At 38.9% G+C, this 27,580-nt stretch overlaps 1 protein-coding gene across 3 annotated transcripts in view; it reads left to right on the top strand.

Annotated features, from left to right (window-relative positions):
• The window catches only part of UTRN (utrophin), a 386,201-nt gene that overhangs the window by 332,497 nt on the left and 26,124 nt on the right, over positions 1–27,580 (top strand). For all 3 annotated transcript variants that reach the window (XM_083373856.1, XM_083373857.1, XM_083373858.1), the window contains 9 exons: positions 4,578–4,735; positions 5,534–5,700; positions 9,828–9,939; positions 18,957–19,093; positions 20,076–20,114; positions 20,405–20,470; positions 21,190–21,255; positions 24,060–24,218; positions 26,712–26,955. In XM_083373856.1, the coding sequence (XP_083229982.1) occupies positions 4,578–4,735; positions 5,534–5,700; positions 9,828–9,939; positions 18,957–19,093; positions 20,076–20,114; positions 20,405–20,470; positions 21,190–21,255; positions 24,060–24,218; positions 26,712–26,955 (1,148 nt within the window). The remainder of the gene's footprint in view (positions 1–4,577; positions 4,736–5,533; positions 5,701–9,827; positions 9,940–18,956; positions 19,094–20,075; positions 20,115–20,404; positions 20,471–21,189; positions 21,256–24,059; positions 24,219–26,711; positions 26,956–27,580) is intronic.

A 27,580-nucleotide genomic window follows, 5' to 3' on the forward strand; every position in this document is an offset into this window, starting at 1 on the left:
CATTCTGATAAAATGTTCCATCAAAATGTAGGACTCAACATCATAAATAAGTTTATTGGCCACCAACCTTTCCACAGGATAACTCTGGGTGACTTACACTACTTTCGTCAGAATTTCCTTCATTGTGTGAGGCACAGGTAATCTATATTGTTTCCCTGGATCCAGTGTGCCCCAACAGTAGACATTCTGGTAATATTAAAGGAAACTGAGCTATAGCCAGATAGCAGTTTCATTTAAGCATTAGCAATAGCAATGGCATTTAGACTTATATACCACTTCACAGTACTTTACAGCCCTCTCTAAACAGTTTACAGAGTCAGCCTTTTGCCCCCAACAATCTGGGTCCTCATTTTACTGACCTCGGAAGGATGGAAGGCTGAGTCAACCTTGAGCCGATCAGGATCAAACTGCTGAACTGCTGGCAGTCGGCAGTCAGCAGAAGTAACCTGTAGTACTGCATTCTAACCACTGCGCCACCATGGCTCTTATATGTATTTGCAGCAATGCCTCTATATAGTAGAGAACTACCCAGTGGAATAGTAGAGAATACCCAGTTAGGCAGTTTGCTTCAATCAGTATAAATGGATATTTTGTAATGGAACATAACATAACTTTTTATGAATAGGTAGGCCTCCTATTGGGAAGCTTTTTTAACGCACAGCTTTTTTATCACAATTTCACATGATTCTAAATATACAGCCAGCTCAAAAGGTCTCAATTTTTAGTGTAAACTTTCTGTACCTCCCTCTTCTGCACATGCACAGATTCCTATTTGCTATCCCTATTACTTTTCTCACTGGTTCATTACCCAGGAATAAACTGCTGTATGAGAAGAACAAATAACACTATCTGCTGTTCTGCAGCACATGATGGCATCAAAAGTTTTCTTCCTATAGAGTTAAAGAAAACATAGTTTGGGCAAAATTTGTAGCTTTGTGTACAATTCAGCTGTTACAAATTTCATTAATGTTAAAAAATGCCTCTCAAGTAAACATTTGAAGACAATAAAATCAAAGGAAATTAAGTTACGAGAAAACAGTGGGGGATTTCTATTTATTAGAATATTTATAATCTGCCATTCCTCTTTACCTAACCAACTAGTCCTATAAAGTAAAACAAATAAAACGGTTGAATTAATAATGACTCGTCTCACTGCAATGGATTATATGTTCTGTTTTACAAAGTAGATTCGTTGTTTACTGTTCATAGTAGCATTAGCCTTTTACATTGTATTAAGCTAATTTTCTATCTGAATAGAATTAGTAAATAACAGATGCTTATAGTAGGCCTGCAGTGGGCATTCTGTGTAATTCAGGTCTGCAGAATAGAATAAAATGACATGCCTTGCTTTTGTTTCTTTGCTAGTAAATGATTCTTTTAAATCCTATTTTGATGTCCCAGTCCTCTTTTCTCAAGATATGCACAAATTCCCCTATTTAATTATTTAGGAAGTTCCTTAAGACTTGGCTTTGTTCCCAGGCCTGGAAACAGGGTGTTTGTTGAGTCCCTTTTGAATATTGTTGTCAATTCATCCAAGCACTTATGTTTTTAATTATGTGTTTAAGTTTTGTGCTTTAAATATTGAAAGCTGCTCAAAGACTTTTTCAGAATTGGTTAGCTCTGAAAATCCACTCAGTCCATCAGAATAAAGAATAATTTTATCCAACCTGCATATATTGAAAATTATAGGATCTGAAACCAAATAGTATATATTTTCGACTCTTGGGAAGGTAACTGCTTTGAGCAGGGATCTGTTGGTGGACACCCTGGAATTTGCATAAGATGTGGGTGCTCTTGCAAAATAGCTTATAACCAGATAAAGAACCACTTTACATGATGTATGCGCCATCTTCTCCATATCTTCCTCTGCATTCCATCTAAATGAGCTTGCTTGTCTTTATTATGGGCAAATGAACGTGCTTCCAAACAAACAAAATAGATTTGGTGCTCAGCTAGAACCATTCATTTTTATAAGTCTCAGAAGTAAAAAGTTTTGATTGGAAGCATGCAAGCTTTTTCCCCCCTTTAATTAAAATACTTTTTAAAAAATCTCTTATTGAATGAGTGGGGAGCTTAATGGGCAAAAAGGAACAATCCTCAGGACCATTGAAATCTCCAGATACCATTTTAGAATCCCCAAGCTTAAAGAAACATTTACTGTGACAGAAGGAGTACCACTTGCACAATTTGGACAAAAATATTATTGAATCAAAATACAAATAAATGAAAAACGAGCAGTTGATTACTGGCTAGTGAAATAACAGATTCTTGGAATACATTATAAATGGACCTATACTCTTTAGATAGCGTCAAATATGATATGTAAATATTGTGTTGCTTATCAGTGGACCTACCTATTCATAAAAAGTTATGTTCCATTACAAAATATCCATTTATACTGATTGAAGCAAACTGCCTAACTGGGTATTCTCTACTATTCCCATCTTCAAAAAAGGGGGAAAAATGGATCCAGGAAACTATAGATCTATCAACCTGACCTCAATACCTGGGAAGATTCTGGAAAAGATAATCAAACAACAAATCAGCGAACACCTTGATGCAAACAAAGTCATCACTAAAAGTCAATATGGGTTTGTCAAAAACAAATCATGCCAGACAAATCTTACTGCATTCTTTGACCAAGTGACAAAATTAGTGGACCAGAGGAATGCTGTAGATATAATTTACTTGGACTTCAGTAAGGCATTTGATAATGTAGATCACAACCTACTACTTGATAAGATAGAAAAATGTGGGTTAGATAGCATCACCACCAGATGGATTCGTAGCTGGCTGACAGGCCGTACTCAGCGTGTGGTCCTCAATGGAACTGCATCTACATGGAAGGAAGTGTGTAGTGGGGTGCCCCAGGGCTCTGTCCTGGGCCCAGTGCTCTTCAACCTCTTCATCAACTATTTGGATGAGGGGATAGATGGGGAACTCATCAAATTTGCAGACGACATCAAGCTGGCAGGAATAGCCAATACTCCAGAAGATAGGGTTAAGATACAGGAGGATCTGGACAGACTCGAACACTGGGCGCTATCTAACAAAATGAAATTCAATGGTGAAAAAAGTAAGGTTCTACATTTAGGCAGGAAAAATCAAATGCACAGGTATAGTATAGGTGGTACCTTGCTCAATAGTAGTAACTGTGAGAGGGATCTCGGAGTCCTTGTGGACAATCACTTCAATATGAGCCAACAGTGTGCTGCAGCTGCCAAAAAAGCCAACACAGTGTTAGGCTGCATTAACAGAGGGATAGAATCAAGATCATGTGAAGTACTAATACCACTTTACAATGCCTTGGTAAGGCCACTCCTGGAATACTGCATCCAGTTTTGGTCACCACGATGTAAAAAAGATGGTGAGACTCTAGAAAGAGTACAGAGAAGAGCAACAAAGATGATTGGGGGAACGGTTGCTGGAATTGGGTATGTGTAGTTTAACGAAGAGAAGAGTGAGGGGTGACATGATAGCAGTGTTCCAATATCTCAGGGGTTGCCACAAAGAAGAGAGAGTCAAGCTATTCTCCAAAGCATCTGGAAGCAGGACAAGAAGCAACGGATGGAAACTAGTCAAGGAGAGAAGCAACCTAGAACTAAGGAGAAACTTCCTGACAGTTAGAACAATTAACCAGTGGAACAACCTGCCTCCAGAAGTGGTGAATGCTCCAACACTGGAAGTATTTAAGAAGAAACTGGACAGCCATTTGTCTGAAATGGTATAGGGCTTCCTGCCTGAACAGGGGGTTGGACTAGATGACCTCCAAGGTCCCTTCCAACTTCTTCTTCTTCTGATGATGATGATGAATGTGCTGAAGTCATTTCAGATAACTGAAATGGAAAAATCTGTCAGATTCTTCTTTCTCCCATGTGGTGTTTAAATAGATCTGCTAAATCAGAGGTCTTCAAACTTAGCCCTTTTATGACTTGTGGACTTCAACTCCCAGAATTCCTCAGCCAGCAAAACAAAGCTGAAATAGCCCTAAAACACATCTTCCTCATTCTGAGTGTGGAGTTTACATTGATTTTTCTGTGATTTTTCCTTTATTATCAGACAAGAAATAGTAGAGAATGGCAGACATTAAAACTGTGGCTGAAATACAAATTTACAGGAACTGTAAGAAAAGCTCCATTTTTCATTTCTACTCTATGCACTAAGGAAGAGATGGCTTAGAGCAGAGGTCCCCAACCTTTTGGGCACCAGGTACCAGTTCTGTAGAGAGAGGTTTTTCTGCAGACTGGAGGGGGCGTGGTTTTGTGTGCTGCCTGAATCCTTTGGATGGGGCTTTCCTTGTTGTTGGCATGCTGCGACCTGGTACTGGTCCATGGACTGGGGGTTGGGGACCCATGGCTTAGAGCAGAGGTCTTCAAACTTGGCCCTTTTATGACTTGTGGATTCAACTCCCAGCGTGCCTGGCTGAGGAATTCTGGGAGTTGAAGACCACAAGTCATAAAAGGGCCAAGTTTGAAGACCTCTGGCTTAGAGTAATTCACAGGTAAAATTGGAAGAACTTAGACATTGCTCCTTCTCAAGCAAGTGTCCTTTTCTCTCTCTCCCTTTTTGCCTCGAAGATCTCTTTAGAGAAGTGGCTGGACCTACTGAAATGTGTGACCAGAAGCAGCTTGGCTTGTTATTGCACGATGCCATCCAAATCCCACGACAGCTTGGGGAAGTAGCTGCTTTTGGAGGCAGTAACATTGAGCCCAGTGTCCGCAGCTGTTTCCAGCAGGTAAGTGTGTCTGTTTCCATTTCTGAATGCTCCAAATGCAGAGCATTCATATGTTAGCTGAGTTCATAGGGAGCCTCTTTCAGACCTTCTGAAGATTTGAAGTTCTCTTCCAGAGGAAGAGGGACATAACAGACTAACATAATAACAGAGTTGGAAGGGACCTTGGAGGCCTTCTAGTCCAACCCCCTGCTCAAGCAGGAAGCCCTATATGTTGGGTTTATACACCCATTGCTGCCATCCTTTCCTTTAATCATTTGAAGTACTTGAAATGGGCTTTAGTCTCATAGGTTTGTACCACTTACCTGATCTGAAAGGCTTATACAGATAGTCCTTGACTTACATGATTTGGGACCAGAATTTCCATAGCTAAGTAAGGAAGTTGTTTAGTGATTCACACCTGATTTTATGACCTTTTTTGCCATGATTGTTAAGTAAATCACATAGTTGTTAAGCAAATCTGGCTGTATTGACTTTGCTTGTCAGAAGCTTGCCAATGGTGATCAAATTACCCCCAGGATGCTGCAATCATAAATAGTTGCAAGTGCTGAAATTTTGATCACCTGATCATGGGGATGCTGCAGTGGTCATAGGTCACTTTTTTCAATACTCTTATAATGTCAAATGGTCACTAAACGAATGATTGTAGGTAATTGTCTTTTCTTCTTTGACTGAATATTGGTGGGATGAGTAATGTTTCCTTGAAGATCAAACTTGGAATACATTTTTTTAGAAACTAGACTGGATAGGAAACTTTGATAGGAATGTTAAATTATTTTTGATCTCATCCTCATTTATCAGAATAATAATAAGCCAGAAATTGATGTAAAGCAGTTCATAGACTGGATGCGTCTGGAGCCACAATCTATGGTATGGTTGCCAGTTCTACACAGAGTAGCAGCTGCAGAAACAGCAAAACATCAGGCCAAGTGCAACATCTGTAAGGAATGTCCAATTGTTGGCTTTAGGTGAGCAAAATAAAATGCCTTTTATGAATTGCATCAGTAATGTAATTGGCTTATATTCCAGTTTCATTGTAGATGCTATGTTAGTAAGTTATTATTTAATATGTTACAAGTTAAGACTCATAAAAACTAGGGGGGCCTTAGAGGTCTTCTGGTCAGTACAGGCTGCAGTACAGTTTCTCTGTAGTGATGACCTTCTACCCTGTCTGAAGGTATCTAGCAAAGTAGACTTTGCCAAGTTGACCACATCTTTTAACTGTTTTTCTTGGGTTCTAGTGTTTAAACTCTTCATCATCTTAACAGTCACCCTGAGCCCTTATGGTTTGGGAAAAATGAACACGAATCAATGTGTATGCTTAACTCAGTAAGTGGAAAATCCATTGGGCAGTATTGGTTCAGAAATTCACACTCAGTCAATGGATTGTCACCTGGTTCTGGGTTATAGCCTTTAAAACAACTTACCAGGTGTTTGAAACCAAACTATAAAGTAATTTACTACAGAAAAATTCACAGCACAGTAAATTATTACATGAAGAAAATGTTTGAGAAGATTATGTAGATTAACTTCTACAGCTAATATGGATTAGAATGTAAATAGGCTGAAGCCAGCCATAATTCATGATAGTCCTCGCCAGTCTCATAAAGCTGCTTTACAAATAGCACTGTATCCTTATGTGAGCTCATTATCACAACAACGCAGTATTTGCATTATGCTGGGGAAATTGCAACTCAGTAACACAGACTTCGTGATAATTTTGTTCTTATGTATAAGATTTTTGTGGTCAATTTTTCTCTGAAATATTTATCATGTCAGTAATTGAATCTGAATTCATTACAAGTGTTATTACCAATGTTCCCAAATGGTATGAAAATTCATAACAAAAATGTTTTAACAGTAGCAGGTTTGCAAAGCTGTCCACTCTAAGGAAGGTTTCTTCTCTATAAAAGAAAGCAAAGGGAGGGAGCAGATAGTGACAGTTCAGAATGGTCTCCCTGTATGAATGGTCACACATATGGTGCCCTCTTCCATAGACATAGATTTAATTAAATCAGATGGAGAGCTAGTCTCTAAGTCAGTGACCCCCAATGTTTTGGGCACCAGAGACCGGTTCCGTGGAGAGAACCAATGGAGCCTTGCTAATTTCTGCGGACTGGTTTCTGGAATGCCGTGGTTTGGACTGGGGGCTGGGGACTCCTGCTCTAAGTCACTGGAGTTTGTTGTTGTTGTTGTTAGCTGCGAAGTCGTGTCCGACCCATCGCGATCCCATGGACAACATTCCTCCAGGCCTGGAGTTAGCTATATTATTATTAGTCTGGGATTTCCTTCCTTCCTTCCTTCCTTCCTTCCTTCCTTCCTTCCTTCCTTCCTTCCTTCCTTCCTTCCTTCCTTCCTTCCTTCCCTCCCTGCCTGCCTTCTGCAAACATCTGGGATTTTTGTGTTTCTTATTTCCATACTGCAAATTCCTGCTTTTTCAACTTCCAGCTGTATTTACTCAGCGAGTCCCATAGTCTCATTTCCATCATACACTTATTCCATGATCTTTGAACCTATGAAAGATATTCTCTTTTGAACTGAGCTTGCCTTCTAGTCATTCCACAGACACATCCATGTATTTGGGGGGAGGGAAGGAGGGAGGGAGGGAGGGAAGGAAGGAAGGAAGGAAGGAAGGAAGGAAGGAAGGAAGGAAGGAAGGAAGGAAGGAAGGAAGGAAGGAAGGAAGGAAGATTTCTGATGCTCCGTGCCAACTTCTCATAAGAAAAGCTGACAGTACATTGGAAATCGATCTCACTCCTGTTGCTTTTTTGCCCACCTGTGGTCATTCTGTTTCTCTCTTTAGGTAATGAAATATCTCTGAAACTATGACCCAACAGGGCACAGGTTGTCTAGTCTCTATGCCAATAACAACTTCAGAGAAACACTTTATATCACCAACATGGGAAAGATTGCAAGATTAAATCCTCTCTGTCCATCTTTCGTAGTCTTATCACTGTTTGATTCCTTTGCAGCTTCTGTTTAGTTTTAAGGACAGTGTGTTAATTGTATTTACTTAGTATAAATAAGAAAAATGGATATAGAGTAAAGAAAATGAATGATTACAAAGCGAAGGCATGGAAAAAAAGACAATGTGGCTATTGCATCCAATCATAAAAATAAATTACATTATTTAAATAAATTACATTATTTAAATCATATTTTATATCACACTGGAATAGTAATAGCCGGTTCAGCATTTCTCAGCCTAACCCCCTAAAGCAGGAGTGTCAAACTCACAATGTCACGTGACATGTTGCAATGTATTGTGACTTTTTTTTCCATTGCCGGCAATGAGTGGGGCACATGACGCATCTGGCCAATGGCCGGCAGTTTGACACCCCTGCCCTAAAGTATCTACATACAGTATATTCAAAAGTCATAGTCAAGCCAACAAACATTGGCATTAAGACTAAGGTACATCAATATCAGCAGTCACTCAGATGTTGTTGGGATATCTAAAAGTGTGTTACACAAAGGTATATAAGCTTGCTAACTGCTAACAATGATCATAAATTTTGGAGTTCCCCCATTTCTAAATGGGTCAGTAGTAAAAAAAAAACTAGGTCATTATCTTCTCTATGTTAGTAGGCCACACCATTAGCCACCTACTATTTTCAAGTCTCATTTCAGCATATTTTCCTGATTCTAAAGAACTGCCAATTCAGGTTATGTTGTTACAATACAGATAATGCTGGTTGCTATTTACCTATCTTCTTTTCACAGAATATATTTAAAAATGGATTCATTTTTCCCTTTATCGAAACTCACAGATTTATTCATTTAGATCAGGCATGTCAAACTGCCGGCCCGTGGGCCGGATGCATCATACTGAAACCGCGCTCACCCCATTGCCGGCAATGGGGAAAAAGTCGTGATACGTCGCGCGACGTCACATGACGTCGCAAGTTTGACATGTCTGATTTAGATGTAAAATAATTTTTCAGCTGGCATTGATAAAAGGTAGCCCAGTAACCTTATCATACATTTCTGTTGATTTTCTTATTAAGTGTTTATGACAGTCTAATAGAAATTGCCTATTTTGTAGTTAACCTTCCACTAGGCCAATGCTGGAAATTTAAGTAAAACACAATATTTTTGTTAGCTGCTAATCAAAAATGCCTTCATCAGTCTGAAGCCTCCCAGGAAACAGTCCTGAGATCCATGAGTTGAACATTCTTAACGTATATTGTCACAGATCAAAGTGGCTTGGTCTGTCATCAAATTGAAATATTTTAAACACTTGGACAGAATGATTCCTCCTTCCCTGCTTCAAACTCTTTCTTTTGGAAAAGCCATCAATATAATTGAATAAATAATGTAAACTTAGCTGTGAACAGAACTGTGGGTACAAATTGTAGAACAAAGAAGACCATGATGTAAGTTATAATAAAGAAAATAATTCTTAATTTTTGGGGGGGTTGCTTCTTTGATTGCTTCTGGTGACAATCACCATCTTGAAATAGTGATCCTTTTGATTGTACTGAACAATCAATCTCTTCTTTCAGGAACACAATTATATAAAAATATGCTGCATTCTTCTGTAGTGGCTCCTCTTCATCCCTGCTGTATGTGAGAAAATAGTGCAACTATTGAAAACCTAGACGTTGCTAGATGTTGATTTTCAGACCAATAATAATTGTTATAGAAGCCGTGGCATACTACTATTTGGAAATGCAGTCTTTTCGTGTGCCAATGAGTAAATAATTAAAAACGGGCTTACTGACTAGAATTTCTCCTTTAATTTATTTAAAAAGTAGGGTTTTTTCTGGTTCTGACATTCAGTTTTATTTGCTATTTCTAAGGACTAAATTAAACATGGTATTCATACAATGGGTAGATGAGTATAGTTTTTAATGGAATAAATAGGTATGGATAGTTTGCACACAGTCTTTAGTCAAATCATTATCATCATTATCATCATCTTGCCAGCCCCCTGAATAGTATCACAATCTGTTCATTAATTAGGTTGTGTTTTAAACCCTGTAATTTAAAATTTTGAATTACAAAATCTGTGGAGCTTGGCATTAAGTTTTTGAACCTTTCACAAAATTGAGGGTCTTCATTTATTTTATTTTTTTTCAAATTCCATTCACAGATATCGAAGCCTGAAACATTTCAATTATGATATTTGCCAGAGCTGTTTTTTCTCTGGTCGAACAGCAAAAGGTCATAAATTACATTACCCAATGGTGGAATACTGTATACCAGTGAGTATTGAATCTTCTTAATTCATTAAAAAAGTAAAGGTAAAGGTTCCCCCGCACATGCGTGCTACTCGTTTCCAACTCTAGGGGCCGGTGCTCATCTCCGTTTCAAAGCCGAAGAGACAGCGCTTGTCCGAGGACGTCTCGGTGGTCATGTGGCCGGCATGACTAGATGCCAAAGGTGTACGGAACACTGTTACCTTCCCACTGTAGTCCCTATTTTTCTACTTGCATTTTTATGTGCTTTCGAACTGCTAGGTTGGCAGAAGCTGGGACGAGTAACAGGCGCTTAACTCTGTTACGCGGCACTCGGGATTCGACCCGCCAAACTGCCGACCATCTGATTGACAAGCTCAGCGTCCTAACCCACTGAGCCACCGCTTCCATATTATAACTTTCTCACCACTGAACTGTGGTGGCGCAGTGGTTAGAACGTAGTACTGCAGGCTACTTCTGCCGCCTGCTGGCTGCCTGCAATTCGGCAGTTCGATTCTCACCGGCTCAAGGTTGACTCAGCCTTCCATCCTTCCGAGGTCGGTAAAATGAGAATCCAGATTGTTAGGGGCAATATGCTGACTCTGTAAACTGCTTAGAGAGGACTCTAAAGCACTGTGAAGTGGTACATAAGTCTCAATGCAGTTGCTATTGCTACTCTTCTGTTTTTAAGATTCACTCTATTTTACCATGGTAACTAGTATTGGATGAATGTATCGGAAGTAACTATAGTTAGTATGGTATCTGGTAAAATAAATGTAGAGTTATATTTTTTGAGAATGGACTAAGTTTGTTTTGGATTAATGTTGTTTATACTTTCTTACAAAACATTATTTGTTTACTAGACAGAAAGAATAAAATTTTGGGGTCTTTTTTTAAAAGTCTCATTTAAAAGAAAATTTGAACAAAAAATATATTCCTTTTTAAAAATATATTTCTCTTATTAATTTTACTGTTACTTTTGTTGTTATCCACTATTATTATTATTGCCATTAATATGCATTGTTACACAATCAGTTTGAAAGATATGGAATTTGGAAAGTTCATGAATATTGGCTGCTTTTAATATATTATTTAGGAATTCATGCTTATAATTTTCTGGAACACCCATGGTGGTTATATAATCAGACACTTGTCATGTTCCTTTGGGTTGGACTCAACCCATGTTCAGTTGGCTGCAAATTTCTTGATTTTCACCCCATTGCAATCTCATGACTCTCAGCAGTTCTAATGTCCAAGTAAAAATAAATATAGAAACAAAACAGCATACAATCCAAATTGCAAAAACAAAAAAAACATGTAGGAAAGAACAATAATAAAAAGCAAGAAGAGATGCAGGAGATGTTCTGAAAGGCTCTTTGAAAAAAAAACCCTCAATTTTTGTTAGTAACTTCTAAAAACTGCTGGATGGAAGCAGCCTGGTCTCCGTGGGGAGCCCATTCCATACAAGGCTGAACATCAAGAGAATTGGGATTCATTGCTGTGCCTGATGTGATATCTGGCACACAGTGAGTTTTTGAGTCTCTGTATGAACATAATTAATTCTTTCAGGTTTTGTATCGCTAGAATGCAACTTCCAGGGGATGAAAGGAAGTATCTCTCTTTGTGCCTCACTAAATGAAGTGCTGTCTTCGCAGTAAGGCATAACAGCATGAATTACTATGGAACATTGGGAATATTTTTTATATTAAGCATGAAGACTTGGTGTAGTGATAGACCATCTTTTAGTAATCCTTTTCAAGATTTGTTTTCACTGTCCCACTGCTGAAATGCTGGCTTCGATAGCAAAAATTGAATTATGGTAAAATTCAAGACAGCACTAATTATATCCTCCGTGTGCTGGTTTTATCGACCCCATAACATGTAATATCAAAAGGGATTAGGCAGAGCAACCCTTGCATATATTCCTAACATGTTTCTAAAGGAAAGATGAGGAAATTATTTTGGATGCTGAGGTTCTTCTGCCTTCCTCTAGGAATACTACAGTCTATACCCCGTGCTTATCATTTTGATTAATCATATACATTTATACATTTTGTGTGTAGAATGCTTTTGTTGTCGTTCAAAATTGTAGAAGGATGCCAGCTTGCTTTAATTATTTATTACCTTGATTTGTATGGCCATTTGTGATATGGTTGCTAAGTGGAGCGGGAGGGAGGGAGGGAGGGAGGGAGAGAGAGAGAGAGAGAGAGAGAGATATGGTTGTTGCCATCTCATTCATTCAAAGTTCATTTACACCAGGAGTCTTCAAACTTGGCCCTTTTATGACTTGTGGACTTCAACTCCCAGAATTCCTCAGCCAGGCCCACAAGTCATAAAAGGGCCAAGTTTGAAGATCCCTGTTTTACAGTCTCCTTTGTCTGAGCTGTTCGTTTTCCTTTTTCTTTTGCCCCCTCACAGGGTATCCCTAAAATGTGCTAACTGCAAGTTAACAAGCTCAGTTCTGTGACCTTTTGTTGATTAGAATCCTCTGGCTGGCTGACAATTGCTGCATCAGATTGACCAAACCTTAATCAACAGACCAATCTTAACTGAAGACTTTTGTTGTAATAAATGCCTTAACTGGTCAGAATATATATTTTTATATTTGCAAGCCCTCTCTGAGGCAGTTGTTAAATGAGGACTGGCCATAGTACTTTCAATTATTAAAATATTTATGCTCAAGTCAACTGATATGGGAGGTGCTTTTTGCGGCTTAAGCAAATATATTGCAAGATAGAGCAATATATTTTCCATTGATTATAGAAGACACTATTCTAGACTTAGAGCCTAACTTCAAAATGATCTTAAATCTCACATAAAGTTTTTTTCCACTTTGCAATATAACTATAAGTGTTTAAAAAAAACCTGAAACTTTGAACATCAGGTTTTTATGCTTTGGCTAAAATCCATAGATATTGAATCCCCGGGCAATCTATTGCAGTAGGTAGCAATTATGCATTGTAGACAACTCAAAATATATAAGTATGTAGACTACTGATACACATTCTTCTTTTAAGGATTTCATATTTTTTAAGCAGATAGATGCAAGATATTTTTGCAATGATTGCTCAGATGAAATTAAGAATTACACTATTCTATACTTAACAGGATACATTTAAATGTAAACTATCATCTTCACCATCTTTATCAACTTCTCATTTTTTAACTCACAGGGTGAAAGTGCTTTGGACAAAAACTAATTTAACTTTAATCAGAAATTCTGTTAGTAAATAAAAAGTATTAGTCTAGGCTCTTTGTAATCTCACAATCTCCCTCCTCCCTTGTAATTAGGAATTTATATAAAAGACATTATTTTAAACTTGCATGGCAGCAAGCAAAAACTGGGAAAGCTGAACTAGGAGATTAATACCAGGAATGTCAACATCCATTCTGTAATGCATTCAAGTGCTAACTGCATCCATTATTCATACAACCTAAGTCTAGGAGCATGTAATTATTCATGAAAGTCCCAGATTTCCACATAAATGGGTAAGATATGATTATCCTAAATATTTGTCAGAGAGCTGATGGAATGTTTTCTAGGATCTTGATGCACAGGGCTGGGGCATCATTAAAGTAATTTAGGCATTTATCTAGCATGGCACAAGAGATGGGTGTGGTGCAAGGTGGCAGGTGGAAGCAGGTTGTGTTGAGTGGTTGCAATAATTTGCTAGCACCTCAGTGAAAGGATGTGAAAGCTCTACTTCATGTTGGCTGAGCCCACAATGTACAGAACCAAGGAAACCCTGAATTGTCTCAGGGTGTCTTGTGAATCTAGATGTTCTCCAAATTATATGGAGTATCCAACCCTTGCATTTTGATTTCTCTTCTGAAGATCTCAATTCCCAGAAATTAGCAATAATGTATATAATCTTAAAATTTATCCTATAAGAGAACCAAACAACCTTGTCTGAATCCTATATGCCAGCCCAGGGTTTCATGAATCCTTGAATAGTACCTCTCTTATTAATTTCCAAAACTAATAAGGATGCACTTTTTTAGCTTTTGAAGTACTTATTAAATTTATAGCCTACTCATCATCAAATTTATAGCTAACAGTAATAAAGATCTTTATTACTCTGTTATTAGCTTAAGTGTGTTATTCGTAGCTTTTCTTTTGGGTTATTTGAAGTTGATTTTTTGAACTCCTTCAAGAACAACAAAAACATATTAGAATATTTGAAGCTATCTTCTTCATTCACTCTTTAAAAATCTGAATTTTCTCAGTTGCACTTAGAAAGACAGGGATGAAGTTTGTTAAGTGCTTATCAAGAGGAACTGATTGATAATCTCATTTATTTCCACTAGAATATTCAGTATTTACAGCTCTTTCCAATTGCTACAGAGTTCTTAAAGATGAGGATCTTCAGAGGAAAAGCAATAACCACTTTAGCTGAGTGTATGAAAAATGACTGAATCTTGCGATAATTTTAATCAAGCCAGTCAAAACCTAGCCATCGTATGCATACAACCTGTTAACCATGCCTCATTATAATTTTGTGAGTGGCTTAATACATTTCCTGAACTTAGTCTGTTTCATCAGCCTATGATTCAGTGTTTTGGGTGAACTTAGAAAATAGTTTAATTCAGAAAATAGGTTAAATGCATCTATGGGAATTAAAACAAGCATTTTAAATCCTCTGATAAAAGTCTGTACTGTATTTTGTATTTTCCCACATGTAACTTTTTTAAAAAAAATATTGGGTTCTTTTCATCTTCTTTACAAAGAATTCCATAATTTTAAAAGCACGGAACAATATTCTCATCCATCCTTAACATTAAATGCCTTAAAGTCTTAGTCTGTGCCCTAACCTGTTGTTTATGACTTTACTTCTGCCCCAGAAATTGGAGGGGAGGGCGCATTTGAATCAAATTGAAAATACCTTTGGAGTTTTAAAGGAACTGTTATTGAAATGTTACATGATCCCTTCTGAGATCAATTTGTTCCTTTTCACGCTCCCAGCTCAAAATCAGGTGATCTTTTATTTCATTTTGTAAAGCCACTTATTTATGCTGTAAAAACAGAGGGAAAATTTGGTAATGTCACAGAAAGTAGGAAGGGGTTTTATGTTGTCTGTCTGTCTGTCTGTCTATCTATCTATCTATCTATCTATCTATCTATCTATCTATCTATCTATCTATCTATTTTACTTTTGGGAGTGGTATTACAGGAATATTTAGCAGCAAACAAGCCGTGTGACAATTTAACATACCAATTTTACCTTTATTTCAACAATAGCCAATTGGCAGTTTTGCCACTGAATTTCAATGTATGTTTTTAAGATCATAAAATAAAAGGTCTGGTCATCCATGGGCTGAGACTGTCTTCTCATATTGTAACCGAAACCTTGTCTCTGTGTTACACTGTAATGAAAGCATTTTATAGTCAAATCTAATTTCATTTTGTCATTATTATGCTTGGGGAAACAGATGCAGATCAGACGCTTACATTCTAAAAAAGACATTAGTGCCAGATCAATGTGCATTTTACTATATACATAATCTCAAGAACAAAGAGAGATCATATTTCACCAAATAAATTTCAGGTTGATGCTGTGTGCTATTTTTCATTTTGTTCTCCCCGCAGTTCAGATGTCCCCACCACTACCCATCACACCTCCGTGTTCATTTTCCTACTGCCCTTTCTCTGCTTATCTTTCCTAGCTTATAATCATCTGATTGTTATCAGGAGGCCCCTTAACTCCCTTCAATTCCCCAGTACACTGAAGAATGCTAAACACAATCCTTCTGTTAAAAAATGCCAGTCTTCATTACCAGCATATTCAAACCCTGTAAATACGTGTTACACAATTTTTTGATTATGCACATTTTTGCAAACAAGGGATTATGCAAACAGAAAGTTTGCTTGAGGTGCCAACAACTCTTGTGGCAGCTCTTCTGGTCTAGTATTGCAAAGTTGAAGGTTTTTGCCCTGAATTCGAACTTCTGAGGGGTATGAGAAGGGAAATGGGAGCACTTCTCTACCTTTATACTTTTTATCTTTATACACAGCAGAGAAAGAAGGTCTCAGTGAAAAAGTGAGGGGCAGTATTGCATGACCTGTCCCATTTAGCTTTAGAAAAGGTGCTCCATATACAGTATATATTATTAGTCATTTATTGAAAAAATACAGTCTTAAGGGACAGTTACTCATACAGTTGTAGACAATTTTTCGTGCTTATATAGCTTGTGAGTTTAAGAAATCAATGCATAAGCAATTGTCAACATTGAGCTAACCTATTTTAATTGCTGATGTTTCAGGCTCTAGGCTAAATAAAGTCTCTAATTTATTAAAGTCTTTCATTGTTACAACATGACAAATTCAGCAAAAGTGACTAGGCTCTTTGGCAGGGATTCACTAAAAATCTTTTTCTCAAGGGGAAGACTCAAAGGGAAATTATGGAGTTGGAAAAAAGAACAGGTGTCTATAGCAAGGAATAAATTGAGCAACACATCAAACAAAGTGAAATTGATTTTGTTCTTTATTGAAAACCAATAAATCAATCTCAAAACCTTTGGTTGGATTTCTTACCAATTTTTACAGATCTGGGAAATTACTTTTATATCTTAGTTTTCTTCTCTTTTAAAAAAATAACTTCAAATTATTATTATTTATTAAATTTTTATACCGCCCTTCTCCCGAAGGACTCAGGGCGGTGTACAGGGCAATAAATATCAGAATATAAATACAAAAGTTAAAAAAGAGGTTAAAAAGAATTAAATAATTATGCCCAATATAATACAATAATTAAAACTATGTTAAAATTAGATCCAACCCTAAACCCATCAGACCAGGCCAGATTGTTCAAATAGATAAGTTTTTAAATCGCGCCGGAAGGAGCAAAGGTCGGGGGCCGTCCGGAGCTCAACCGGCAAGCGGTTCCATAGGTCTGGCGCGCCCACAGAGAACGCTCTCCCCCTGGGGGCCACCAATCAACATTCTCTGATCGGAGGCACCCTGAGGAGGCCCACTCTGTGAGAGCGCACTGGACGGAGGGAGGTTGATGCTGGCAACAGGTGCTGCCGTAGGTAATCTGGACCCATGCCATGTAGGGCTTTATAGGTCATTACCAGCACCTTGAATCTCACCCGGAGGGCAACTGGCAGCCAATGCAGCTCGCAGAGCAGAGCTGTAACATGGGAGTATCGGGAGACCCCCAACACCACTCGCGCGGCTGCATTCTGCACCAGTTGAAGCCTCCGAGTGGTCCTCAAGGGCAGCCCCATGTAGAGAGCGTTGCAGTAGTCCAAACGAGAGGTCACGAGCGCATGAGTGACTGTACGCAAGGTATCCCGGTCTAGATAGGGCCACAACTGGCGCACCAGGCAAACCTGGGCGAAGGCCCCCCTAGTCACACCTCCCATATGATCTTCTAAGGAGAGCTGTGAATCTAGAAGGACCCCCAAGTTGCGAGCCCGATCTACGGGGGGTAATAGCTCACCCCCCATATTAAGAGATGGAATATTCTGCATTTCCCGAGATGCCAAAACGCACAGCCACTCAGTCTTGTCAGGGTTGAGCTGAAGCCTGTTCCTCCCCATCCAGACCCGGACTGCCTCCAGGCAACGGGACATCACATCGAGGGCATCACTGGGGTGGTTTGGGGTTGAAATAAAAAGCTGGGTATCATCAGTGTACTGATGATAACAAACTCCAAAACCACGAATGATCTCACCCAGAGGATTCATGTAGATGTTGAACAGGAGAGGCGAGAGGACCGATCCCTGAGGAACTCCACAAACAAGGGGCCTCAAGGTCGACCTCTGCCCTCCTGCCAACACCGACTACGAACGCCCCAGAAGGTAGGAGGAGAACCACTGAAGAACTGTGCCTCCCACTCCCAACCCCCTGAGGCGCCGCAGCAGGATACCATGGTCGATGGTATCGAAAGCCGCTGAGAGGTCTAATAGGACTAGGACAGAGGAACAACCCCTGTCCCGAGCCCGTCAGAGATCATTCACCAGCGTGACCAATGCCGTCTCTGTGCTGTACCCGGGCCTGAAAACTGATTGGTACGGGTCTAGATAATCAGCTTCCTCTAAGAACAAAGGGAGCTGATGCGCCACCACGCTCTCAACAACCTTCGCAAGAAAGTGAAGGTTGGAGACCGGACGAAAGTTATTTAATACAGCTGGGTCCAGGGCAGGCTTCTTGAGGAGGGGTCTCACCACCGCCTCCTTCAAGGCGGCGGGAAAACTACCCTCCCTCAAAGAAGCAGTTATCATTGCCTGGAGCCAGCCTCGTGTCCCATCCCAGGCTGCATAAACCAGCCAGGAGGGGCACGGGTCCATCAAACACGTGGTGGAGCTCAGCTTCCCCATGATCCTGTCCACATGATGAATGCGTGATTGTTTGATATTGTTATTCTTCATGCAGAAGTAGCCATTCATCTTTTTGTTGAAGCTCAGTGCAGTAATATGTATTCTACACTTAAGTGGAAAAAATAAACCTCATTCTACATTTGATGAGTTACATATTCATCCACTTTTTCATATTCCAGTGAGTGGCAATGCATGAGTGCAGCATTTGTTTGTCTGAGCAATGCATATTCTCTTAAAACTTTCAAATGGATTGTCAAATAATTTGATGCAGAAGTAACATTATTATGTTTTACTCTCAAATATATAGATAGAAAACACTGGTGGCCCTCTTAGTTTTGATGCTCTGTGAGAAGGTTGTAAGTGAGACGTACAGTGCTTCATTTTATTTAGTTCTATTTTAGGAACATATTAAAAATATTTAAATGTAATTAATTTATTATATTAATTCATAATTTGAGTAACATCTGAAGAGATTTTAGATTTTGTCCTCACGTTTGTTCAACTCGCTTTATTCAATGGAAAATTTTTCTTTCTAAGTCAAGCTTTTTGTATTCTTGCTTTTGCATTTGGCCTATAACAGTTTATTTCTAGCATTTTAAAATCATTGTCATTTGCATATTGTAACAAGCATCTGAAGACAATATAATGTCATATATTCATCATTTCCAGCAGAATGTAAACATTTAGTTTGTGTTTTCTGTTTGTTTGTTTTTTTCTCCTAGACAACATCAGGGGAAGATGTACGTGATTTCACCAAAGTGCTAAAAAACAAGTTCCGATCCAAGAAGTATTTTGCTAAACACCCACGACTTGGTTATTTGCCAGTGCAAACAGTCTTAGAAGGCGATAATTTAGAGACGTGAGTTTTGATCAGAGATTGTATTTTTCAATATATTTTTTCTCCCAAAGTGGTTTTCTAAGGGTAGAAGCAACTTCGTTTATAGCTAAACATGTTCTACCGCAAGAAGAAAGCTAAAACACAGAAGTATTAAAAAATTCAGGCATAGTAAAATGTCCTTTAATAAACCATATAAGCTATACTTATTTAAGACATTTGAAAAGTACATTTCATGAAAGCGTCCAATGCAGCTAAAATTAACTACTTTGAAGTTCCATTTTACTTAGTGGGAATGAATGAAAAAAAGTTTTAAAATTGCATACTGAACCATCCCCAGTAATTGGTTTTTATTCTTTAAACAAAAAGGAGAACATACTTCAAATGTGATTACAGTGAAAGAGAAGCATGTTACTTAAGATGGTCTCATCAAATATATTCATCCTGATAGTATCTTTAAATTGCACTCCAGTTTAGGTGCATTGTAATGACATCATTAATGAATAGAATTACCATTAGATTTAGTTTTCTATATATTCAAACTTTCTGTACACCTGTTTGTTGAATGGTATACAGGCCAAAGATATAAAAACTGGTTTATATACTGAAAAATTGCAATAAAATAAAATTGTACAGAATAAAGACTTCCACTCTAGATTAGTGTAATAAAGTGTAAAAATCAGTTTAAGCTTCATTTTTAGCAAAATACTTTAAACGAATTCCTAACAATTAAGAACTATGTAAGGTTTTAATTAGTTCCTCTTCTGGTTATAAGATGGGGGGAAAGATATTGTTTTTAAGATTATCGCTCTTCTATTTGATTACCAAGAGATCATGTTTTCTCTCTAATATATTCTAAAATGGGCAATTTCATTTTTCCCCTGCTACTTCTACAACAAAATATTGGAATAGATTAGAACAATAAATAAATATATTGTACAGTACCTGTCTAAATAGCATCAGTGTTTTAATCTCCTGTTTTCTTTCTGTACTTCTTTTCTTTCAGTCCTATCACTCTTATTAGTATGTGGCCAGAGCAGTATGAGTAAGTATTTTCCATCTTTGTGTTAGTAAGGTAGCTGAGTTTAATATACCAAATTTTTCTTCTGCAAAATTATGGAAATGAATGAGACCATGCATAATCATGCTTTTTGGTGTCTCCCATTTATTTGAATTGAACAGATGTGAAATAAAACTTTTCTGAATGGTGAATATTTGTATGAGTTGAGCCCATCACCTTAAAAGACATTTCATTCTTTTGTGTTTAATACTGTAAAAAGTTCTTGTTTTTTATGATTTAGAAAATTCAACTTCTTTTCTATTAAATTCCACTAGCCCTTCCCATTCTCCCCAACTGTTTCATGATGACACCCATTCCAGGATAGAACAATATGCTAACAGGTAATAGGCAATCTCTTGTGTGTGTGTGTGTGTGTGTGTGTGTGTGTGTGTGTGTACAGATTTTTATTGTGATATGTCACAGAACTAAGACTGACATTACAAAATGGAAAATATGCATTGTTCTATATTGTTGTCAATCTATCTATGTAAACTTAGAGGAAATAGTTAAGCATTGAAAAATGATATAACGGATAATTAAAGTTATGACTGTCATTAAATGACCATTTCATGGTTAATGCACAGTGTGTGTGTCAGAAATACCTCCTTATTTATCAGTTTGGGTTTTTGGGGGAAGTTTTTAATCTCTTTGGGGAGTTGAATGGGTCTATAAAGTGATTTACCATTTGCTCAAATTATAAAAAGTTAAGGCATACAAATAATCTGATACAAATCTTAGTTTATTTAACATCTGTAAACTAATAAAGAGGAAGTGAGGCCATTCTCCTTCAAAAGTGAAATAAGGTTTTATTTCAAAGGAAGAAGAAAAAAAAGCGAGGCAATGACACGGAAACATTTTTTACAAAAAATGATATGTTTGAGAAAATCATTAGGTTTTTAAGTAAAGAGATAAGAATGAACATTTGTTGTGGAATAGGCAGTAACGTGATTTGGTTATTCCCATATTAAACTGCCAGCAAATACTACAGTTGCTAAACTGAGAACTGATCTGTACGAAACATAATCATAATTTATCTTCCATGAATATGTTTTTCTTTTAGGCTGGCCCAAATGGAGCGGACCAATGGTTCTTTCTTCACCGATGGTAGCTCCACCACAGGAAGTGTGTAAGTAGATTTACTAACTCGAATTACTGTAAAAATTAATGGCCGCTCATCTGATTATAAGTGTTTGACAAATCTTTTATTCATTGATATGTATTATGTTAGTTCCCACCAAATAGATATTAATTAGAATTTCCTAATGGTCTGCATTAATGACAGATAATCATAATTGCATGGCATGAAGGATATAGCATTTAATTAAATGAAGTGAGTGACTTAGTAAAAAAAGAGAGATTTTTTGTAAGGCTGTATTTTGAAGTACTTACTATAAACAAATAATTGCATAATAAAATCATGAACAGTGCATACAGTTAGTCCTCGATTTACAACAATTCACTTAGTAACCATTTGAACTTACAACAGCGCTGAAAAAGAAAGAAAGCACATATCTCTTGAGTTGTGACCATTTTTCACACTTATGACTGTTGCAGCATCCCCGTAGTCAAGTAATCAAAATTCAGATGCTTAGCAACTGACTCATATTTATGACAGTTGCAGTATCCTGGGGTCATGTGATTACCTTTTGCGACCTTCTGACAACCAAAGTCAAAGCCAGATTCACTTCCCAGCTATGTTAGTAAATTAACAACTGCAGTGAATCACTAACAACTGTGGCAAGGAAGGTCGTAAAATAGGGCAAAATTCACTCGCTTAGCAAGAGAAATTTTGGGCTCTACTGTGGTCATACGTTGAGGACTACCTGTACAGTGCATATAATGGTATATGAGAATGATGTTGAGGGAAGAGATGCTGTCTAGGAAAAGATCAGACAGGAGAAAGGGGAACCCACAGTTATTTAATGGTCTGAGAAAGGCCCACTCATAAGGATCAGAGAGTTAAAAGTGTCTGCGGGAGATATGTGCTTTCTTTCTTTTAATATAACCGTACATTTCGCCCCCAAGGGTTCGTTTTTAGCATCAGTGTGACTCTGTACTTTGCTAGGTCATCATGGAAACATTCACCTGAAATTGATGTGTGCATAATAGATCTGCCTTAAACAGTTTGGTCTCTTCAGGGATGGCTTCTAGACCAGTCAGGTGGCAAAGCAGATGAAAACTGCGTCAACTTCCCTCCGTCCAGTGCGCTCCCACAGAGAGGGCCTCCTCAGGGTGCCGCGGATCAAAGAATGCCGATTGGTGACCCCCAGGGGGAGAGCGTTCTCTGTGGGCGTGCCAGACCTTTGGAACCGCTTACTGGTTGAGCTCCGGATGGCCCCCGACCTTCGCTCCTTCCGGCGCGATCTCAAAACATTCTTTTTCGAACAAGCTGGCCTGGTCTGACGGGATGGGGTTGGGTTTTTAAAACTAGTTTTAACTTTAATATGTATTGATTTTATGGGCATGATGTTTAATGACTTTTTAATTTTTGTATTCGGTTTTTATTGTGTATTGTCCTGTTCACTGCCCTGAGTCCTTTGGGAGAAGGGTGGTATAGAAATCAAATTATTAAATTAAATTAAATTAAATTAAATTAAAAATGAGAAGGCAGCGAGAAAATATTTGGTTACTGATGTTACTTCCACAAAGAAGCGATTGGTTGCAGAATGATCTAATTAATTATTTTTGAAAAGCAAGCAACGTACACAGTATTTTGGGAGTCCATAATGCATAAGGCAGTGGTGCAAAATGGGAAACCCTGCATGTTTATGGCAATGCCAAGATCACCCATATTTTTCTGCTGTGGGGGGAGGAAAGTTTAAAGGGGGGCTTTTGTATTAAGTCTGTTTTAGGGACTACCGGATATTTGTGTAAGTTTTACCTATTGTGCAATTCTAGATAACTCTAGGGTCCCCAGCTGCCCCCCCCCAGCAAAAGCATTCCCCAGAAATAAGTTGCCCTGCTGTGTTACACAGGTGGCTTACTATTTAAAGCAGCAATCAATTTAATCCTTTATAAAATTGTAAGTTTATCTTCTTTTCAGTTAATACATCTTGCTTTTTTTTTTGCTTTTTCAGGCAATTTTATAGTGTTTAAAACTATGACATTAGTTCTGCATAGACCAGGGCTTTTCAACCTTTTCACCCATTGTACCAATTTTAGGATATGGCAACATCCGAGTACCACCAGTCACCTAGCAAAGTGTCAAAAACTTGATGACCAAAAAAAAAAAAAGGAAAAAAGTGATGAAGTACAGGTAGTCCTGAACTTACAACAGTTCACTTAGTGACTGTTCGAAGTTACAGTGGCACAAAAAAAAGTGCCCCCCAAGCCACAGCCGTGCAAGACACCTGCCTGGCCGCCCGGCAGCGCTCTTCCTCCTGTTCAAGGTTTTCATTGTTGTGAGCATTTCTGTTGAGGATTGGCAGCAGGGGTGGGGTGGTGGGTGTTCGGTTTTTATTCCCCCATCTGCTGGGTGGTTGCAGCAGGTTTTGATCACTTCACATGACCCTGGGACACTGTGACCGTCATAAATATGAATCAGTTGCCAAACATCTGAATGTAAATCACAAGACCCTGGGGATGCTGCAACATTCCAGCTGATCGGCACTTCTTCTGGGCTCAGAAGTGCCAGGATCAGTGCTGAACTCCAGCTGGAGCCTGGTGCTGATCCTGGCACTTCCGCTGAGCCCTGACAGCCCTGCAGCTCCACCCGTCTCTCAGTCAGGCTTGTGCAGTGCTGCCACCCGTTCAGCTCATTCCCCTCCCCCGCTACCACTTTTTTAGGATAGTCGCGTACCACCTGCCAGGTGCCAATGTACCACAGGTGGTACCCTGGTTGAAAAGCCCTGGCATAGACTATTCGTATACAATTCATTTATATTTCAAACACGTAAAGTATATATTTATGCTGATGCTCTTTATCTCTAGGGAAGATGAGCACGCTCTTATCCAGCAGTATTGTCAGACTCTGGGAGGCGATTCGCCGATGAGTCAACCACAAAGTCCCACACAGATCTTGAAGTCAGTGGAGAAAGAAGAACGAGGAGAACTTGAACGAATCATTGCTGACCTTGAGGAAGAGCAAAGGTTCCATAACTTTCCCTTAGAAAAAAGCCTGTTCTACATTCACCAGATTGGCTATGAAAAAAAAACCCACTAAGGGTCAGAGGTTTAGTTCTGTGTGTCAGTAGGAAAATAGGAATCAAATGTGCTAAAATTGAAATGGAGGGAATTGTTTGTATCCTTGGTTCCCTTCCTCACTGCTCTTCTTGTAACTCAACATTTCAACCAGTGTAAATAATTTGGCACATGCTCAGTTTTCTCCATGCCAACCTCCTCCTGTCCCAGTGATGTTTCTTAAGAGTTCTCTCTGAATTGAATAAGCCCTTCCTTTTACTTTTACTTTTTCTTTTTTTACACCAAATACTGTATAAAGGCAAGAGACACTCTTATCGGTCCATGGTTGAGGGCAGGATTTACCACTCAGAAATCAAAACTTCAATCTCTGTCTTCCCGAGATAAAGCTAGAAAGATTCCAGACTAAAATCAAAGTAGTTTATATTCCCGAGAAGTGGCCAATTTTTATGAGCCTGAGGACAACCGTAGCCCTTTGAATGAATGAATGAACCTTTATTGTCAAAGTACAACCATGTATACATTGAGACTGGCTGAGCCTCCTTTCATGCCCCTGCCCGCCACAACTCACAGTGACAACAAAGCCACCATCTTGTTGCCATGTGAGCTAATTGCACAACACACTGGCCTCCCAAGTCAGTCATATATAAAGTTATTTCCCATTCAAAAGCCTGACAGCCCACAGGTAGAAGCTGTTCTTCAGCCTGTTGGTACGGCTGGCTATACTCCTGTATCTCCTACCCGATGGTAGGAGAGTAAAGAGGTACCGACCAGGGTGTGAGTCATCCCTGAGAGTTTTTCTCACTCTTCCAAGGCAGCCAGCCTTGGCGATGTCATCCAGTGGTGTCAGGGGACAGCCCACAATGTTTTGTGCTGTGCTCACCACCCTCTGTAATACTTTCCGTGGCTGTCAGGCCAGCATACCAAACCACAATACAGTGCGAGAGGACGTTCTCTATAGTAGACCGGTAAAAGAAGGTCATTAGCCGTTGTTCTACCCTCTTCTTCCACAAGACCCTGAGGAAGTGGAGTCTCTGGTGGGCCTTTCTGGCCACCTGGGTTGTATTGACTTTCCAGGTAAGATCTTCACAGAGGTAGACTCCCAGGAATTTAAAGGAGGAAACTCTCTCCACACAGCCCCCCACCCCCAATGTAAAGCGGGGCAGGTTCCTCTCTTTTCCTCCAGAAGTCTAGCACCATCTCCTTTGTCTTGCCGATGATCAGGTGCAAGTTGTTCTCTAAACACCATATGGATAGTTTTTGTACCTCCCCACTGTATGCTGTTTCATCTCCACCTGTAATGACCCACTACAGTGGTATCATCTGCACACTTAATTATCGCAGTAGATGGGTCGGACGCCACACAATCATATAAGTACAATGAGTACAGGTAGGGGCTAAGCATGCAGCCCTGTGGCGAGCCCATTCAAAGCTTCAGGGGGGTGGATAAAACAGACCCAACCCTCACTGTTTGTAGCCGGTCCCTTAGAAAGTCTTTAATCCAATCGCAAATGGAGGGGGAAAAATTCAAGTCAGTCAGTCAAGTCAACCTTGGCTGAAACAGCAAGGTTAGGATTTTTACTGCAGTCCAAACTATAAGCCCAGGAGGACTTATTAGAGCAGCAGAAGAAAAACTCATTAACTATGTCATTAAGCATAGTTAATATTATTCTCTCTGAATTTATTTTTCTTTTGTATCAAAATGATAATTTGGTAGAAATTTCTACTGTGATCATACCAATGTTTAGTATGCAATGTGTGCATCCTTGGAATTTCATAGTACCAAACTATAGCACAGAGTGAGGTGAATCAATTCTGTAAGAAGTGAACTTCCTGCTTTTCTGAGTAATGGGGCAGAATCTGACAGAATTGAGAAGATTTTCTCTAAATTAATTTGATATATACAAATTGACTCATTTGTTCATATTTGCCACTCATTAATAGTAGCATCAAGAGGGGACTTCTCTGGTCAAATATGTGTTACAGGCAAAATTGCTAACATCCCAACTCCAACATACTACTTTGCAAGGAAACATTATTAAATTCAGCAGCCAGTATAAAATAAAAAGTGGAATTATTAAAAAAATATACTTTTTTCCAGAAGTATTGAGGTGGTATAAAGGGAAATTTTTAAAACCATTGTCCTTGATTCACAGCCATGTTCTCCCACTTCTCAGCTGTTTCTGACAAATCACCTGGGGAGAAATTGTACAGAGAGGTTTCAATCTTCATCTTCTTCCTGCCGCTGCTCTGTTATTTTGTGCAGATAACCTGCAGAAGGGAAAAGAACATTCTATTAGCATTATTCTGCCATCGCTAGTCAAACATTTACCTTATAAGTTGCTGTGACCTTTTTGTACAATTAGATAACAAGGAGAAACGTGAAGTGGATTTTCCTGTAATTCTTCTGCTCTAAAGTCAGCTGCTTTTTAAAATTCCCTTTAGGATACTACAAGTGGAATATGAGCAACTCAAGGAGCAGCATTTTCGAAAGGGAATCAGTGCCCTAAATTCACCTCCAGACTCAGCTGTGTCACCTCAACACACTTCTGAAGATGCTGAACTCATTGCAGAGGCCAAACTTTTACGACAACACAAAGGGCGCCTGGAAGCTAGAATGCAAATCTTGGAAGACCACAACAAGCAACTGGAATCTCAGCTTCATCGGCTACGACAGCTGCTCGAACAGGTATTGTATTCAGTGGCTTTCTCCCTAAGACAGCAATTATTTGTAGACACACAGTATGAAGCTAGTTAATTGTATTTGATTTCTTTACAGACATACTGTTTGGCGCTCTGTTTGGGTTCTCTCTCAAAAATGACTTTAATTTTTTTTATTCTAACCATGCTAAGAGTAAAGCCGTATTTTTTTTATTTACATTTTATGTTTCTTCGGGCAGTATAATTGGCATATAAAGAGGCATATAAAATTAACAATAAAATATTTAATTTAGGATTTGAAATTTTTAAAAAATTATCAGATTATAACACAAAATTTCAAAGAAATAAAAAGAATTCCAAGTTCGTCGTGGCACCAGCCAGCCCTATGATTGCGTCGACCTTTGTGCCCCCCCACGCAAGGCCATAGAGCAGGGGTGTCAAACTCAATTTCACTGAGGGCCGCATCAGCATTGCGGTTGCCCTCAGGGGGCCGGGTGGGTATGGCCTGGGTGGGCGTGGCCTACTGGGTGGGCGTGGCTAGAGTGCGTATGGCCTACTGGGTGGGCATGGCCAGCTCTACATCGTTCGCATCAAGGGTGCCTATGGGGGCCTGGGCAGGAGTGGGACAGATCTGAGGGTCTCTGGCAGAAGGA

The sequence above is a fragment of the Vipera ursinii genome (genome assembly GCF_947247035.1).
Source record: "Vipera ursinii genome assembly, chromosome: 1".
In the NCBI taxonomy this organism is placed as follows: Eukaryota; Metazoa; Chordata; class Lepidosauria; order Squamata; family Viperidae; genus Vipera; species Vipera ursinii.